Genomic DNA, 18,801 nt, shown 5'->3' on the forward strand with positions numbered 1-18,801 from the left:
AAGATGAGTAAATAAACTAAATGTGGTATATATACAATGGAATGTTATTTGAGCTTAAAAAGGAATGAAATTCTGATACATGCTATAACACGGTGAAAACTTGAGGGTGAAACTTGAGGACATTATACTAAGCAAAATAAGCCAGACACAAAAGGACAAATACAGTCTGATCCCTCTTTCATGATGTTATGGACTGAACTGAGTCCTCCCACGGTTCTCATGTTGAAGCTCCAACCCTCAATCTGACTGTACTTGGAGATGAGGCCTTGATGAAGGTAATTAAGGTTAAATGAGGGGGAAAAAAAAGAAAAAACAGGACTTCCCTGGTGGTCCAGTGGTTAAGACTCCACGCTCCCAACGCAGAGGGCATGGGTTCAGTCCCTGGTCAAGGAACTAAGATCCCGCATGCTGCATGGCCTTAAAAAAAAAAAGGTTAAATGAGGTAATAAGGGTGGGGCCCTAATCCAATAAGATTAGTGTTCTTATAAGACACCAGCTAGTTCTCTCTCTCCCTCTCCTTCCCTCTCCTGCTCCTTACCAGGTGTGGACATAGTGAGAAGGTGGCCATCTGCACGTCAGGAAGAGTGAGAAGGTGGCCATCTGCACGTCAGGAAGACAGCCCTCACTAGAACCATCCTGGCACCCTGATCTCAGACTTCCAGCCTCCAGAGCCATGAGAAAATCAATGTCTATTGTATAAGCCATCCAGTCTGTGGTCATTTGTTATGGTGGCCTGAGCTGACAAAGACATATGGGGTATCTAGGTAGTCAAATTCATAGAGATAGAGAGTAGAACAGTGGTTACCAGGGGCTGCAGGGAGGGGAAGTGGGAGTTCTCATTTGATTGGCACAGAGTTTCAGTTTAGGAAGATGAAAAGGTTCTGGAGCTGTATAGTGGTGATGGTTGCACAACAATGTGAATGTACTTCACGCCACTGAACTATATGCTTAAAAAATAATTAAAACGGTAAATTTTGTTATGTATATTTTGCCACAATTAAAAAAGTAAAAATTTTTTAAAACAGGAGGAAAATCTCCAACAACCTTAACAACTAAAGAATCTCAGGGCCCTCTTGTGGCCTTTCTGAAACCCTGATTCTGCATGACCATCCAAGGCCAAGGTGGCATCTCTCCCACGGCCATGGACACAGTGAAGCTGCCCCCCTACTAGGGCCTTTGGAAGGTACACAGTTCAGCAGATAACAAACTGGAGAACAGTTTAAGTTCTTTCTGAATGGGCTCTGGAGCTCTGCTGTCACTGAACTGAAAAGTCTTTTTCCCAAGAGGGAAGGAAAAATTAAGAAGAAAAATATGTTCGCAGCTGGAGCCTGAATTCGCAGTTTTGTCTCCAAAAACCCGAAGGCACCTGGTCTCAGCAGACTTTCTATTGAATTTTATATGGCTTTCAAAAATAGGCTCATTCTGAGCTGACTGGCAAGATTTCGTTCTGTTTGGTTGTCTAACACCATTTTATCTAAGCTCAAGCCATCACACAACATTTTATTTATTTTTTAGCAGGGAGAAGGCTATACAAAATTACTGTCATAGCTTTCCTAGATTGAGGTGTAGTTTTGAGAACTCAGGAAGCTTAGAACAGAGCAAAGCCCATGGTATCAGAGAACACAGCAGTCAGGGGTACAACAGACCAACACTGCAAACCAGGGAAACCTGCTTCTCTGAGCAGGTTCTGTGTCAGGCAGTATTTGCGTGTTCTCAGAGCTTGTGGGAAATGCAGGACCTTCCACCCAGAGCCACTGAATCAGAATGTGCATTTTAACAATTCCCTAGGAATGCATGTTAAAGTTTGAGAAGCACTGCTCCTCAGAGGGTGCTCTTCAGACCCCCCTCAGCCGAACTGCCTGGGAATATTTATTAAAAATGCATCTTCCATATACCTGGACAAAACTCTAATTCAAAAAGATCCATGCACCCCAATGTTCACAGCAGCACTTTTCACAAGAGCCAAGACATGGAAGCAACCTAAGTGTCCATCAACAGATGAATGGATAAAGATGTGGTACATATATACAATGGAATACGAGTCAGCCATAAAAAAGAATGAAATAATGCCACTTGCAGCCACATGGATGGACCTAGAGATTATCACACTAAGTGAAGTAAGTCAGACAAAGACAAATATCATGTGATATCACTTATATGTGGAGTCTAAAATACAACACAAATGAACATATCTACAAAACAGAAACAGACTCACAGACATAGAGAACAGCCTTGTGGTTGCCAAGGGGGAGGGGGTTGGGGGAGGGATGGAGTGGGAGTTTGGGATGAGCAGATGCAAACTAGTATCTATAGGATGGATGAACAACAAGGTCCTACTGTAGAGCACAGGGAACTATATTCAATATCCTGTGATAAACCATCATGGAAAAGAATATGAAAAAGAGTGTGTATATATAAGTATGACCAGGTCACTTTGCTGTACAGCAGAAATTAACACAACATTGTAAATCAACTATACTCTAATAAAACTTTTTTTTTTTTAATGCTCCTTTTTGGATCCTGCCCAAGAACTAGGAGAACTAACTCTTATGATTCTTAGGCAAAGCAGTATGAGAACTGTTGCTGTAATTCTCCCCCAAAAGCAGCTTAAAAACTCGCTGGAGGATTCGGCTTCCCCTACTCCCAGCCCAGCCCTCCCCTTTGGGAACGGGGTTCTAGAATGTGAGGTCTCCTGAGGGGGGGAGGAGGGAGGGAGAAGTGAAACTGTGCAGGCGGGATTCTAGGTGGCGCTGACTCTACACACCCGGTTTGGATGGATTTTTTTGTGTGTGTGTGGTACGCGGGCCCCTCACTGTTGTGGCTTCTCCCGTTGCGGAGCACAGGCTCCGGACGCGCAGGCTCAGCGGCCATGGCTCACGGGCCCAGCCGCTCCGCGGCATGTGGGATCTTCCCGGACCGGGGCACGAACCCGTGTCCCCTGCAACGGCAGGCGGACTCTCAACCCCTGTGCCACCAGGGAAGCCCTCTTTTTTTTTTTTTAACAGTCATTATCCTAGTGGGTATGAGATGGTAGTATCTCATTCTGGTTTTGGTTTGCATTTCTCTAGTGGTTAGGCATGTTGAGCATCTTTTCATACGCTGGTGGCTATTTGTAATCTTCTTTGGAGAAATGTCTATTCAAATCATTTACCCATTTTTTTTATTGGGTTATTTTGTTGTTAAGTTATAGGAGTTCTCTATATATTCTTTTATTTAAAAAATACTTTATAATTGAAGTATAGTTGATTTACAATGTTGTGTTAGTTTCAAGTGTACAGCAAGGTGATTCAGTGATACATATATACATATATCCATTCTTTTTCAGATTCTTTTCCCATATAGGTTATTACAAAATATTGAGTAGAGTTCCCTGTGCTACACGGTAGGTCCTTGTTGTTTATGTATTTTATATATAGTAGTGTATATATGCTACTCCTAAATTCCTAACTTATCCCTCCCCCCACACCTTTCCCCTTTGGTAACCACAAGTTTATTTCCTATGTCTGTGAGTCTGTTTGTTTTGTAAATAAGTTCGTTTGTATCAGTTTTTAGATTCCACATATAACTGATCTCGTATGATATTTGTCTTTCTCTGTCTGGCTTATGTCACTTAGTATGATAATCTCCAGGTCCACCTATGTTGCTGTAAATGGCATTATTTCATTCTTTTTTTATGGCTGAGTAGTATTCCATTGTATATATATACCACATCTTCTTTATTCATTCATCTGTTGATGGATATATAGGTTGTTTCCATGTCTTGGCTATTGTAAATAGTGTTGCAATGGACATTGGGGTGCATGTATCTTTTTGAGTTACGGTTTTCTCCAGATATATGCCCAGGAGTGGGATTGCCGGATCACAGAGTTTTGTGGTAAGCTTTAAAATCAGGAAATGTGAGACCTTTAACTTTGTTCAAGATAGTTTTGGCTCTTCAGGGTTCCTTGAGATTCTATATGAATTTTAGGATGGATTTTTTCTATTTCTGCAAAATTTGCCATTGGGATTTTGATAGGGATTGTTTTGAATCTGTAGGGTGTTTGGGGTTGAACTGACATCTTAACAATATTAAGTCTTCCAATCCATGAACACAGGCTCTCTTTCCATTTATTGATGTCTTTATTTCAGCAACGTTTTGTAGTTTTCAGTGTATGTCTTTCGTTTCCTTAAGTTTATTCCTAAGTATTGTATTCTTTTTGATGATATTGTAAATGGAATTTTCAATTTCCTTTTCAGATTGTTCATTGTCGGTGTATAAAAACACTACTTACTTTTGTGTTTTGATCTTGTATCATGCAACTTTGCTACTTTTGTGTATTAGTTCCAACAGGTGTTTTTGAGAAATCTTTAGGGGTTTCTCTATATAAGGTCATGTTATCTGTTACAGAGATAGTTTTACTATTTCTTTTCCAATTTGCATGCCTTTTCTTTTTCTTGCTTAACTGCTCTGGCCAGGACTTCCAGTACTATGTTGAATAGGAGTGGTGAAAGCAGGCATCCTTGTTTTGTTTCTGATCTTAGAGGAAAAGCTTTCAGTCTTTCACCACTGAGTACGATGTTTGCTCTGAGGTTGTCCCATAGGCCTTTATTATGTTGAGATAGTTTTCTTCTATTCGTAGTTTGTTGAGTGTTTGTATCATGAAAAAGTGTCATATTTTGTCAAATGCTTTTTCTGCATCAGTTGAGATGATCATGTGTGTTTCTTCCATCATTCTGTTAATGTGGTGCATTATATTGATTGACTTTTGTATGTTAAACCCTCACTTCATTTCAGGTCACTTGGTCATACTGTATAATTCTTTTAATGTGCTATTGAATTCTGTTAGCTCATATTTTGTTGAAGATTTTGCATTAATATTCATCAGGGATATTGTTCTGTAGTTTTTTTTGTATCATTATCTTTGTTTTTTTATAATTTATTTACTTGTAAGTTTATATAATTTACTAATAATGGCTGTTTAACAACCAGTTCATAAAATTCCCGAAAATTTAACAGTTGATTCTCATGAGTCAATGTGAGCTGGTTCCAGCATATTACTGTCCAGACTTTTCATGTGTCTTTTCCTTTTGCAATTTAGGCCACAGTAAATTGAGAGACTTACTTAATTTCTCATAATAATAGGAAGGGCAAGACACGAAGGGTACTTCTGTGTGTCAACTTATTTGGCAAAAAATAAAAACAAAACCCCAGAACAAGTATTAAGCTGTGAGTTATTTTCCCAGTTCCCACCTGACTGCATCATCTTGACAAAATGAAATTTAATTCTTTTTAGGGGAAGGCACTACATTCTTTATCTTTTTGTTTTTTTTTTAAACATTGGCCTGAGTACTGTACTTGCATGGTCTCATTTAAATCTCCCAACAATGTAGGTGCTATTATTTTCCTCGTTTTAGAGTTTAAGACACTGGGAGAGGTTAAGTAACTTACACAACGTCACACAGGCGTACAGCCAGAATTTGAACCAGAGCTGCCTGGGCTTCAGTTGTCATCTGAACACACATTGGCACATGCTAGGTTATATGGTGCCCCATCTGATCCTTGGTTTCTGATACAGAACTGTGTCCCTTGTCCTCCGGTGCTGACTCTCTACAGCTCTGGCTCCATCTAAGTAAGCTCTATCCACACCTCCTTAGAAGCATGGGGTAAATTTCAGCTGCTTTATGATGCCACTCCTGGACCATGAGAAACTATGTAGGTATCTCAGGCATTAGTCACCTAGATATGCCACACAGTCATTTTTGATTCTTACTGGTCATAATGTCGTATCATTTGTATATATTGTTGCAACTGACTTGCTAAAAAATGTTAAGCATTTTTTGTGTCAATGTTCATGAGGCACGTTAACCTGTACTTTTCTTTTGTTGTAGTTTCTTGTTTTTGTTTTTAAATCTATTTCTTCTGGAGAGAGCTTTGGTAATTTGTGTCTTTTAAGGGATTCTTCCATTTCACCTAAGTTGCCAAATTTATTGGCATATAGTTTTTAATATTTCCTTGTATTTGAATTTCAGTAGAATCTGTAGTAATGTTTCCTCTTACACTCCTGATATTGGTAAATTGTATCTTCTTTTTATTCTAATTTGTCTGGCTAGAGGTTTATCAATCTTATTGATCTACTCGGAGAACCAGCTTTTGGTTTCATTGGTTTTCTCTATTGTTTCACTTTTTAAATTTTCCTTCCATTCTGATCTTCATCATTTCCTTTCTTCTGTCTGCTTTAGGTTTAATTTGTACTTCTTATTCTAGTTTTGTAAGGAGGTAGTTTAGGTTATTGATTTATTTCTTAATTTTTGGTGTAAATTTCCTTCAAGTGCTGATTTAGCTACATCCCACAACTGTTGATATGTATACTTCCATTTTCCATAGTTTTCCAGTGTCCATAGTTCAAAATATGTTCTAATGCCCCTTTTGACTTCTGCTTTGACCCATATTATATTTAGAAGTTTGTTATTAGGTTCCAAATATTTAAGGGCTTCCTAGATCTTTCTGTTAATAATACTAACTTAATTCTATTCTAGTCAGAGCAAATACATTGTATGATTTAAATCCTTTTACATTTATTGAGATTTGCTTTATGGCCCACAGTATGGTATACCTTGCTAAACATTTCATGTGCATTTGAAGCAAATGTGTATTCTGCATTTGTTGGATAGAATGGTCTAAAAATGTCAATTAGGGCAACTTAGTTGATAACGTGGTTCAAGCCCTCACTGATTTTCTGTCTACTTGCTCTATCAAGTATTGGAAAGGGGATACTGAAACCTCTAAATTTAATTGTATATTTGCCTATTTCACCTTTTAATTCCATCATTTTTGTTTCATGTATTTTTGAATTTCTGTAATTAGATGAATAAATGTTTAAGAATGTTATGTCTTCTTGATAAAGTGATCCTTCTATCATTATGAAGTGACCTTTTAAAAGTCCTGGTAATATTCTTTGCTCTGAAATGTACTGATATTAATATAGCCACTCTAGATTCTGATGAGTGTTAACATGGTATATCCTTCTCCATCCTTTTACTTTTGTCCTATTTTGTGTCTTTAGATTTGCAGTGGGTTTCTTGAAGGCAGTATATAGACGGGTTTTTCTTTCTTTATACCATCTGACAATCTTTGCCTTTCACTTGGGTTGTTTAGACCATTAGCATTTAATATTGATGTGGCTGGGTTTAAATCTACCATGTTCATATTTGTTTTGTATTTACTCTGTCCTCTGTTTCCTTTTTCTGTTTTCTTTTGGGTCAATAGAATATTTTTTACGATTTTACTTTCTTTCCTGCTTATTAGCCGTACCTTTTTGTTTTGTGATTTTAGTGGTTGCTTTAGGACTGAAGTATACATCCTTAACTTAGCACAGTCTACCTTCAAGGGATATTATACCATTCTGAGTGTAGGATCAGGCCCCTAGGCCCTCTTCCTCCCCTGACCTTTGTGCTACTGTTCTCATATATGTTCCTTCTCCTTGTGTTAGTTATAATGCCATAATACACTTACTATTTTTGCTTCAAAAAGCCGATTATCTTTTAAAGACTTAAAAGATCAGGAAGAGAGTTTTAATGCGTACACATATATTTACCATTTCTGATGGTCTTTGTTTGTGTGCACCCAGATCTCTGACACCATTTTCGTCTGCTTCAGGGACATCCTTTAACATTTCTGGTATTGGCCGTCTGCTTGCGATGAATTCTGTCAGATTTTGTATGTATGAAGAAATATTTCAACTTCGTTTCTGAAAAACAATGTTGCTAGGTTTAGCATCCTAGGTTGAGAGCTTTCTGTTCAGTAAGGATATGGCTCCACTGCCTTTCACTTGCATGGCTTCCAGTGAACATCTGACGTCACTCTTATTTTTCTCTGTAATACGTCTTTTTAAGATTTTCCTCTTCATCATTGATATTGAACAATCGGATTATACGCTTTAACAAATTTTCTCCGTGTGGGTGCTTGTGGCTCGCTGATTTCCTGAGGCCTGTGGATGGTCCTCATCACATGTGGAGACATGTTGGTCCTTTACTGTATTCTGACACCTAAGCCAGGGTGAGCCTGTTCTGACCACATCACTCCTCTGCTCTGAGATCCTACGTCCTTAAAGTCACCTACCAGGCCCGCCATGAGCAGCCTCCCCGATGCCCTCTGACCTGACCTACTCCTCTCCTCTTTGCCTCTGCGCCAGAGCCACACTGCTGTTCCTGCAGCAAACCAGGCACACCCTGACCTTTGTATGTATCCTCTCCACCCACCCTGACCCATCATCTCTGTGGGCGCTTCTCTGCCCACCCTACTGGAAACGGCAACCTCCACCCCATCCTGGCACTGCTTCTCCCCTCTCCTTGCTTTACTTTCACCCCAAATACTTACCATAATACAATTTAAATTTTACATATTCATCGTGTTTTTATCACTCAATGAAATTATAAATTCCAGGAGGGCAGGAATGTTTTTCACTGTAGTAGGACCTAAAACAGTCCCCAGCATACTAGGTAATCATTCAATAAATAATTGTTGAAAAAAATGAACTGGAAAGTAATTGCTCACGTTCCCATGACCGGCCCTGCCCCCCCCTTTACTAAATGATTTTAATTAAAGTCACACAAAAGTTCTTGGGTTGAAAAGAAAAGCAAATGACCACTACACATTAGTTTGTCAACATGTAATGCCCTGGGTTTATTTTGTGAGAATTCTATCACAATTTTTCCAGGTGGGATTAAAAACCTTAAGGATAATGTATGCCATTGGACTGGGCATTCAGACTTCGGTACTGACAAAGCACTAGTAGTAGTCTGTTAAGTACCATTCTCTTCACAGAAGAGAGGTCAAATATTTCCAAAGGAAGGCACCCGATATTTGTGGTTCTGGCCTCGCAGCCTTCTGGAGAATCTTAGAAGGAAAAAAGCTGGCTGGCTGTTTTTAGAAACTGGAATGATGATACACGTACAGCAATTACTGCATTCTTCTCCCTTATATCCTTTTTGTAAGAACAAGTAAAGAATGAAGTCTTTGAAACAATTCGACAATAAAAAAGTACAATTTTTTTCTTGTGCTAAAAAAAGGGCAAGACAACATAAACTCCAGTTGTAAGGACTCCATTTGCATACTTGATTTAACACTTTCTGGTGTGGAAGGAAATGGGACTACTGGGCTGTTTGCAGAGCAGCAACATAACATTAGTGCTTTAAGTACCAGAAACTACCCACAGCTCTGTGGGCAGGTGGGGATGGGAAGATTCAAGAGACTTCATTTTTAGCTCGTTACTTGTCCTAATGATAGTAGACCAGGAAGATCCCCATTTAACAGTACATTCCCCGTTTTTTAAAAACTGATGCCTTTTTTTTTTTTTTTTTGTAAAATTCTGTATGTATGTCACCATTTTTTTTCACGATACACAGAAAACTCAGGGACCCAGAGGGGAACCAAGTTATGTTATACCATTTACAAAATACCAGGGAGTCCACAGCTACCTAACACATTTACTACAGCACAGGAACCAATGAAGGTACAGTGTACAGAACTGTAAACACGGCACAATAAATAGATAAAACAGCAGGTTCTGCACCATGCACATGATGTCATGACACCTCCTCTCTACACACTCTCACATCTCACACTCTTTGTTGCAACTGATTTCCCTCCCCCCCGCCCCCAAGTGCAAAGCATCACGAATGAACATCTCTGTGTTCAAGTCACATATGTACAAGGGTAGTACAAATATGCAGTACTGTACAGACAACTGCTGCAGTCTTCCTTTACAGGTGTGGATGTTCCCCCTATTGACGGTAAGAAAAGAAACCTTGAAGCGTGGGAGATGAGCACTGCTGTGAAGTCCACACAGCTGCCACAGAAACGCATGTGCTGCAGTCCACCATCCCTTGCCTTCACAATGCTACTGATGCATAGCACCTAATCAAGTCCCCAGGCTGCGGCTCCACTCCCGAGGAAGCTACGTCACCTCCATCGCTACCGTATTGTCTGCTATGTTGTTTAGTGCTGGCTTTTCGGATTCATGGTTTTCCCTGTTGAAAAAAGTTCAATAAATGACTTGTCTGCAATCAATTTAACACATCAAGATGGTCTTCCCAAGAAAAAGTTGAAATGTTTTTAATAATAGAAAGAGATCTGACTCTTTTGGGGCAGGATAGCAAGTAGAGGAATATGAACTTTTACGGTTTTTTATTAGGAACACAAAACCGGAAGTCAGGCTTGTGTCCGCTGCACATTCCATGGTCAACTACGTTACCAACAAACCTGTAGTAGCACCCAAGCAACCGAGATGTTACAACACATAAAGAATAACCAAGGTTTAGTTTAGAGTTTCAATCTCCTCCTCTATTCAACCTTTCCTGAGAGTTTTAAAAAGGAACCACGTGAGTGAAGCTCATTCACGCCAGGACTTCTAAGTCCGAGCTCTTTCTCTACGTGGAGCTCAGCAATCAGAAGACCAGGGCCCCCGCTGCCCCTACCCCTCAACTGCCCACGTGCTCGGAGAGCTCAGCTCCTCCTCTGGGTCTCAGTTCCCTCGTCTTTATTTATGTATTTATTTATTTTTAAAATTTTATTTTATTTACTTTTTTATACAGCAGGCTCTTATTAGTCATCCATTTTATACACATAAGTGTATACATGTCAGTCCCAATCGCCCAATTCATCACACCACCATCCCCCCACCTGCCGCGGCTTTCCCCCCTTGGTGTCCATACGTTTGTTCTCTACATCTGTGTCTCAATTTCTGCCCTGCAAACTCAGTTCCCTCATCTTTAAACAGGGGGACTAAAGTAAGTGGTGTGAACGTTTCCCTTACACTTTGAGTCTCCCGCGGTTACATAATTCTGTAGTGATGAAAACCATGTATTATGTATTTAAGTAAGAGCTATAGTTGTCTGGCTAGCTATGACTAGATCCAGAATATTAAGAATGGATGAGCACCGAGCAGATGTGACTACCACTTAAGTTCAGAAGCAGAAGGGATGCACGGGTCCAGAAACTAATAGCTGCAGTCTGTTGCTACGAAGCCTGCTCCCTGCCCTGGGCCACTCCCAGCTGAGGAAGTCTACGTGTCAGAGCGGCAGCCAAGACGCCTCAAAGTCCGGCCGCCAACCCCTCCAGCTTCTACTACGAATCTTCCCAAGTCTCTAGACAAACTAGGTTACTCGTTAACCCCTGAAACACATACGGATTTCCCCAACTCTTCTTCCTCCCTTCTGCCCAGCCAAGACGAAATCGGATTTTCTTTTCTTTCTTGGTAGAACATTCCCAGAATATCCCTGGTGTAAAAAATATCTCTTACATGGAAATTAGAGCCACACTCTATACATGCTAATTTGACAAGCATATTATATTTCGTGACACCTCTAGAACAATTTTTACCTATTACTTACAATTAATATTATATTTAACTTTTCACACTTTTATGCTCATCTTCTAACTCAACTGAAAACTCCCGTCTTTCTCTTTTTGTTTCTCCTCAAGTAGACAGCAAGATTTTAATTCCTGTCAATATTTAAAACAGAATAGAGCCTGAGCAAACATTCTAAACCGTCTACTGAAACCTAAGAAAACAAGTTAGCATAGAAAATAATGGTTTGATTAAAAGTTGACCTGGCATGAATACTGTAACCTTTTACATTATTTACATTATTAAGAGAGGCTTAATTAGTGCACTAGCCATAGTGGGTTTTATCAATTCTGTCTACGTGAGAAGCTGTGGAAGAAATCATAAGCAAAAGAAACATTCTAAAGAGAACTCCTTCGATCCAAAGGTGAAATAAAGAGTGAGAATATTATAAGCTCTTATTATACTAAGTCATGCCCCAATCATACATGGAATATTCACTATACTCCCTTTAAAGTTCAAATCCTCAGCAATATTGAGTTACAACATCTATCTGTTTAGTTCTTACATAAATAAGGAATTCTCATCTATACATTTTTAATGTATATGAGGAAAAGAGCAAAAAACACAAAGAAATAAGTAGAAATGCCAGAGAATTTAAGTCAGATTTCATATTTTTCCAACACTCTGGGCTTAAATAACGACTCACCGTGGAACTGCATCTACAGAGGATGCAGACGGGACCTTGGAAACTTGACAGTTTGCTGCGGCAGCCAGCTTTAAGGCAGACGATGGGACGGCACTTAAAGTCCTAGGTATGTGTCGTGCGCTTATGGGGGCGAGAGAGTTTACAGTGGCGACTGATGAAGGTACAGTTAATCGGATGTTGTTCCCAATCAGAACCTGAGTTGTTGCAGAACTGGCAGCAGTCACTGGGTGACTCGGCGCACTGTGGGAACCCGCCGTCTGCGTCACGTTCGCAGGCTGTAGCAGAGCTGGCCCTGCCGTCGACGGACTCGTGTGGACAAGTGCCGGGGGTGCAGTACTACTGAGGTGTAAGCCCTTGTATACTCCTAGGGAAAAGGAAAGCAGCAGCTGAACAACTGCAACCCTGCTCCTTGTTTATTACAGACATACGTTACAAACATTATCACAACACCTTCAACGTCTTTGTCCTTTTACCTGAGGCTGGAAGGACGCCATTCACCCCGATTCCAAGCACCACATCCTCCTTCATCTTGAATCCCATCAGTTGTTCTGATGTCACCAAAGCAGAAGCAGCAAATTGAGCACTAGCAGAATCCAAAGTCTTGGAAACAAAACCCTAAAAAGAAAATACAAAACAAATCTAATCAGCATCACTTAGTCTCAAATTATTATTAAAACTACACAGGTTACCAAAATCAGTCTGAATATAAATGAAAGTTGCAAACCACTGAAATATCTTCATGTCTCCAAGAGGCATAAATTTGATTAATGTTCAAATCATCTTATAACTCAAGGATTATGAATTTTGATCTTCTTATGTGACAATATATAATATGGAATTACCAAAATAAACCTTTTATAATGTGGAAACAGTAAACCTCCAACACAAAGTGTTGGACATGAAATATGCTAGTAAAACATTTCAGTGATTTGCAATGAATGAATCAATGAATGAATAAATTCATATAATTTGAATAAGTATGTAAAACTTCCTTCATCTAACTTACACATACATATACACACGTGACCAAAGGCACCTTTGGGACAGTAAGGTAACTACCCCTTTAGAACAGAAGGAACAAAACATCACATTCTAACTCAGCCTAGAAATAAAGAAGCGCCTTGAGTTTTTTTTAATGAATTTTTCCTCAGATGCCTAGAGACACGAATCTCAGCCTTTAGTTAAGCCTTAAATATGTTTAAGTGGCAAACATTTATCATGCTTCAAGTTCAAAAGTGATTTAACAGTAGAAGAGGTTATTTTAGCATAAATTTTAATAATAATTAAAACTCTCCACATAGAGAGCTGGGTGGGGTTGTATATTAAAGAGGTACATTCACAGACTACAGGTCAGACTTGAAGACAGGGTCTCCATCTCATCTGACTATGCTTTTTAGTTTTACTTTTTAAAACAGGGAGCAGAGGGCAACAGCTTCTATACTCACCTGTAACATTCTTTCTAAACCCTGTTTAGAATGGCTATGATGTAGATTCAGGTGAAAGCCACTTTTCTGCTGGTTAGATGCAAGGCTCTATGACAACAGTTGGTAATTAGAGATGAACTCTGGTGGGAAACCATGAGGGATAATCATAAGACAGACAAATCCCTCACCTGTGACGTGGTGGTGGAGGAATTACTACTTGCTTGCTGTTGCTGAATTTGTGCAAGCTGCTGTTTCTGCATGAGTGCCAGCTGCTGCTGATGTTGCTGGTATTGTTCGGCTGTAAATGCTGAACATAAAATGAGAAAACACTTTATAAAAAGGCACAGCGATCACACACATCTTACAGTACACTAAAACAAATTTTAGCATTTAAGAAAAAATTTGTGCAGAATTAAAGCATTTTAGCATCCTGTTAAAGATCACTTCCGAAAGAAAATTTCAGCATTTTTATAACCACACTTATCGAGAGTGGCTTGAGTTTAAAGAAAAACAAAATGAAACTTTCCGAGTTGCACATAGGAAAAAGCAGTGCTCACTTCCCAAGTTTCAAAACCATTATTTTTTGTAAGCTGTGACACTTGTGCTAGACAGTGTAAAAGGTAATACCAGCTTTTTTCATCCGCATATTTGAAATTCAACTTTGCACTGAGCTTGAGAAGAAATCTGATAATCACCATTTAGTTTCTAGTTTATTCATACTACTGTCCCAATGCATTCAGATGATCCCTAGCAGTTCTGTGTAGAAATACTAATTGTTCTACATATTTTCTGATTTTAGTCATTACAAAAATTTCCTTCATATGAAATATAAGGTTGTTGGTTTATTACTTTTTTTTTTTTTTAAAGAACCCATCCTTTAAGTTTAACAGGAAGAAAAGAGGCTCCAAAGGTTAATTAATTTTCCCCACCCAATTAACCCACCTGGAAAAAATCCAGTCAATAAGAACGGAGATGTTTATGTTGGTTTACTGTACAGAATGATGTCTGAGGAAAGACACTGTGTTATGCTACTTATGTTTGTCTATGGAGAGCTCAGTTCTAAAAAAAACAAACAAAAAAATGTTCATTTATTACTCCCCCAAAAAGTGTGTGCAGTTTTTAAAAAGGAAAACTTTTTCTTTTTCTTTTTTTTGCCAATTAAAAATAAAGAAAAAAAAAAGCACATACAATCTCACAACATCTGACTTTAAGGCTTCTTTTAAGAAGCCTGTGATGGTTGCATAAGAACTATTTAAAACAGAAAAAAAAGGGTTATCATGCATCCCTGGGTACTAGGGAATCTATAAATCATGCATATTTCCTCAATCTAAAGTTTAATGTTTTCAAAATTCTGTCAGCTAATTTGTTGTTGTCTTTAAAGACATTTTGATAATTTCTTTAGAATATTACTTCATCAAGTTTTGCAATTTTTACTTATAACTCATAAGAATCTTTATCCCCCAGGATACAGCTTCTGCCTAGGACACCTACAAAATGCTTAGATAAATGTTAAGTAGAAATTCTACCATATTTTGAACGAATCAGAAAACTGGGAAATAATGTTTAAGAAAACCTTAGAAGTTATTAGTATTTACACAGGCTTTTATACTTGCGCTGAACTAATTTCTTTGGTTACAAAGGCAAAAAATAATTTCTTGTTGGAAAAATTCTACTTTTCCATTTTCTTATTTTGGGTGTTACAAATCTGTTTAGTTGATATATGTCCTTTGATGAGTTTTTCTTCCTACTATGTTTGTAATTCTCAGATCTGAATTCTACCGGAAAAAGCTTTTATTGATAATAGGATAATCCATAAATATTGACATAAACTTTCTGTCAATGTGACCATTTCCATATAACAGAAACATGTTAAATCATAACTTGAAGAAAAAAAAATGCTGCCCTAAGAGTGATTATAATTAAAACAATATCTCTATGTCGAAAAAAAATCCATAAAAGCAACTGTTTAAAACTAAAGATCCTGGGCTTCCCTGGTGGCACAGTGGTTGAGAGTCCGCCTGCCGATACAGGGGACACGGGTTCGTGCCCCGGTCCGGGAGGATCCCGCATGCCGTGGAGCGGCTGGGCCCGTGAGCCATGGCTGCTGGGCCTGCGCGTCTGGAGCCTGTGCTCCGCGACGGGAGAGGCCGCAACGGCGAGAGGCCTGCGTACCGCAAAAAAAAAAAAAAAAAAACTAAAGATCCTTAATTTATTAGATAGGTTCGCTAATATGTTTTTGCGATTTCTACTTTAATTTCCTAAGCTTGAGTGCGTTGCCTAAATCTTGAATTTCCGGGTAGGAGATATTTAATAAACTTAAAAAAAGAAGAAGAAAAAAGGACCATTTCTGGAAGGTCACGTCATTACACACCTAGAAAACGATAATTTAGCATTCACTGTAAAGATCTATATACAAAACTCCATATATATGAATGAAAATATTCTTTTGCAGAATTCTGCTGGTATTTGTTTTAATTTAAACATTAGCAATATTAAATTGGAAATCGATTTGAATAAAGGTTCCAAATATTTTTGCCCTATTTAAATCAGTATTTCAGTCCTCAGTCTCTGAGGGTTTTGTGAATTTCACTTTTTTTTTTAACAACTGTTAACTTCCTCCAAATACAGATTTAGAAATAAAAATGCAACTGACATTTTAGATTACTAACGCTCATTGAGATTTTAGATCCCTATGTTAGCCTATTTCTTACATATCTCTATACTCCAGAGTCTAGTTATAAAAATTTCCCCTGGACATTTCTGATAAATGTTCTAGAAGAAATGCACAGAGTAACATATAAGCTAGAAGTGATGGTAATAAAAACCATGGGTCTAGGGGCCAAGAGACCTTGATTTTTCTTTCATTCTCAGCTCTGTCATAACTGGCTGAGTCCACCTGAGCAAGTTATTTAATCTTTTGGGGCTCAGTATGTTCATCTGAAATACACGAGATTAAATTAGGTCACCAATGAAGTCCTTTTCAAGCCATGAGATGCTAAGATTTTATATTTCTTCTGAGAAATAAAATTCCAATCCAAAAGGCGGTATGAATGCGTAGGAAAGCTTGGACAAAGGTAAGGCAGTACATTTGGGCAAATAAAATCTGAGCTGGGTTTTGCACTATTACTTACACAGGAAACTGAGCAAAGTCTAACCAAATGCTAAGTGGAAATAAACAAAAATGAGCATATTTCCCTGTATCTCTATCAAGGTAAAGTTTTTAGGTTGTATGTCTACCTCCAGATATTGTGTGGTAGTCGAGTTTGCAATTCACACAAAGATGGACAAGGTAGTTTCGTGGACATATCACTAGACCTAGAATCAGAATCATTTCAAAGGACCAAAAAATTTTAGATCAGGAGGGATTCCTGGTGATTTCCTTCTATAATCTCACACTAGAGATGAAGAAACTTTCATCTGAGGTCACAAAGATATTTAGTAGTGGAAGGGGAAACAAAACTACCCCCAAACCAATGAGATTTTAAATATAAAAAGAAATAGACAAAAGTTTGTTTTAGATTTAATATTATTTACAAAAAATAATCAAACTTTTAATGTACCAACAGTGTGCATCACGCTTTACAAGAAATCTCATCTACAGAGCATCTGACAGACAGGGGTCTAGGGAGGAGAGCAGAGACACAGGAGGGACAAGATTAAAAGCTGAAAACAGGGAAGGGGCACGACGGGCCTTCAAATACCTGGAGGACACTATGATGTGGGAGAGCAAGAAAACGTACTCAGTGTGCTTCCAAGGGCAAACAGGACCTGCGGATTTGAATTTAAGGAGGCAGCTTTTGCTCGATATATGGACAAACTTTCTAAACAAGACTCTCAACTGCAGAATAACCTGATCTAGAAAGTTGCTGACTTTTAATCTGTCCCTAGAGGTGCCGAGGTAGAGGCCAGAAACCACCGCTGTGTGGGTAGCTTCTAACAATCCTCTGGGGTAGGAATTTAGATGAAATAATCTAAAACTTTACGAGTCCACGTCTTGTGCAAGGACCTATCATGTGGTAGGTACACCAGCGCTGGGAATGGCCTAGTGTTCAGCCTGCTGGCCTTTAAGTCACATTCCTGTAGCGGGAGCAGATCAATGGAATGACTGGGGGTGGCAGGGCTGTGGGGGGAGGGAGGTGACAGGTACTTAGGAAAAAGTGAACAATGTGAAAATCCAGTTTGAGAAGATGGATTCTAGATTACCAAAATGTGTATTTTGTTAAAAAAAAAAAAAACAACCCAACAAACCCAAACACCTGTTTTAAAAGATACTCCTCAATTAGAAATTTCTCTGAGCAGTACACGGGCAGAAAATTATTTTAATACAGGAGAGAAGGGTAACTATAAATAAATAAACATAAGCTGAAATGACTCCAGACAGTATTACAGTACGATCCCCTGATCAGTAAGCCTGAACTGATAGACTGGAGGTTCGTGAGCACATATCAGTTACCTAAAACATCCAATCTGAAAACAAAAGTTTGTTGTAATTCATATGACGGCAAAACACGACCAAACCTGAATTCATTTGGCTGCAAACGTCTTGAACATGAAGTTCTTTGTGGTCAAACTTTCCACTGACTGTGACTATTCTCGCACTTCACTACACAACTGCAGAACTATTAATGTATTTCACTATGGGTGTTACTCCAGAATCTGCTGAGGAAGTAATTCTGAGTTTTGAAGCACATCTGGGTAAGGATAAGGTCCCACACAAATCTACAAAATCTAACAATGAAAATATTCAGTGTTCAAATCTAGAGTTCCTTTTTTACCGTAATATTAAAATTTTATGCTAACTAATAAGGACCTACTGTAGAGTACAGGGAACTCTTCTCAATACTCTGTAATGACCTGTATGGGAAAAGAATCTAAAGAAGAATAGATAGGGTCTTCCCTGGTGGTGCAGTGGTTGAGAGTCCGCCTGCCAATGCAGGGGACACAGGTTCGTGCCCCGGTCCGGGAAGATCCCACATGCCGCGGAGCGGCTGGGCCCATGAGCCATGGCCGCTGAGCCTGCGCGTCCGGCGCCTGCGCTCCGCAACGGGAGAGGCCACAACAGTGAGAGGCCCGCGTACCGCAAAAAAAAAAAAGAGTAGATATATGTATATGTATGACTGAGTCACTTTGCTGTACAGCAGAAACTAACACAACACTGTTAATCAACTATACACTCTAATAAAATTTTTTTTAAAATTTATGCTACAAATAGAAGTAAACCGCACTGCTGAGTAAGCTACAGATATTGAGACTTATTAGAACCTATCATTCTTGCTACAATTTCTTATTGACTTATGAAAATAAACCAAATCTATACTGTAGATATGGGAGTTTGGAAAAATGA

General features: G+C 38.9%; 1 protein-coding gene across 4 annotated transcripts in view; it reads right to left on the bottom strand.

Moving 5' to 3' along the window:
- Positions 1–8,637: 8,637 nt before the first annotated feature.
- The window catches only part of EPC1 (enhancer of polycomb homolog 1), a 94,870-nt gene continuing 84,706 nt past the window's right edge, over positions 8,638–18,801 (bottom strand). For 2 of the 4 annotated variants that reach the window (XM_081227720.1, XM_081227717.1), the window contains exons 11-15: positions 13,646–13,764; positions 13,479–13,565; positions 12,507–12,648; positions 12,034–12,397; positions 8,638–10,008 (exon numbers count right to left, since the gene is read on the bottom strand). In XM_081227720.1, coding sequence (XP_081083846.1) covers positions 9,936–10,008; positions 12,034–12,397; positions 12,507–12,648; positions 13,479–13,565; positions 13,646–13,764 — 785 coding nt within the window. In that variant the 3' untranslated portion in view covers positions 8,638–9,935. Of the gene's footprint in view, positions 10,009–11,147; positions 11,483–12,033; positions 12,398–12,506; positions 12,649–13,478; positions 13,566–13,645; positions 13,765–18,801 lie in introns of those variants that run through there. The other 2 variants (XM_081227718.1, XM_081227719.1) reach the window with 2 other exon arrangements.

The sequence above is a fragment of the Mesoplodon bidens genome (genome assembly GCF_964165515.1).
Source record: "Mesoplodon bidens genome assembly, chromosome: 3".
Taxonomy (NCBI): Eukaryota; Metazoa; Chordata; class Mammalia; order Artiodactyla; family Ziphiidae; genus Mesoplodon; species Mesoplodon bidens.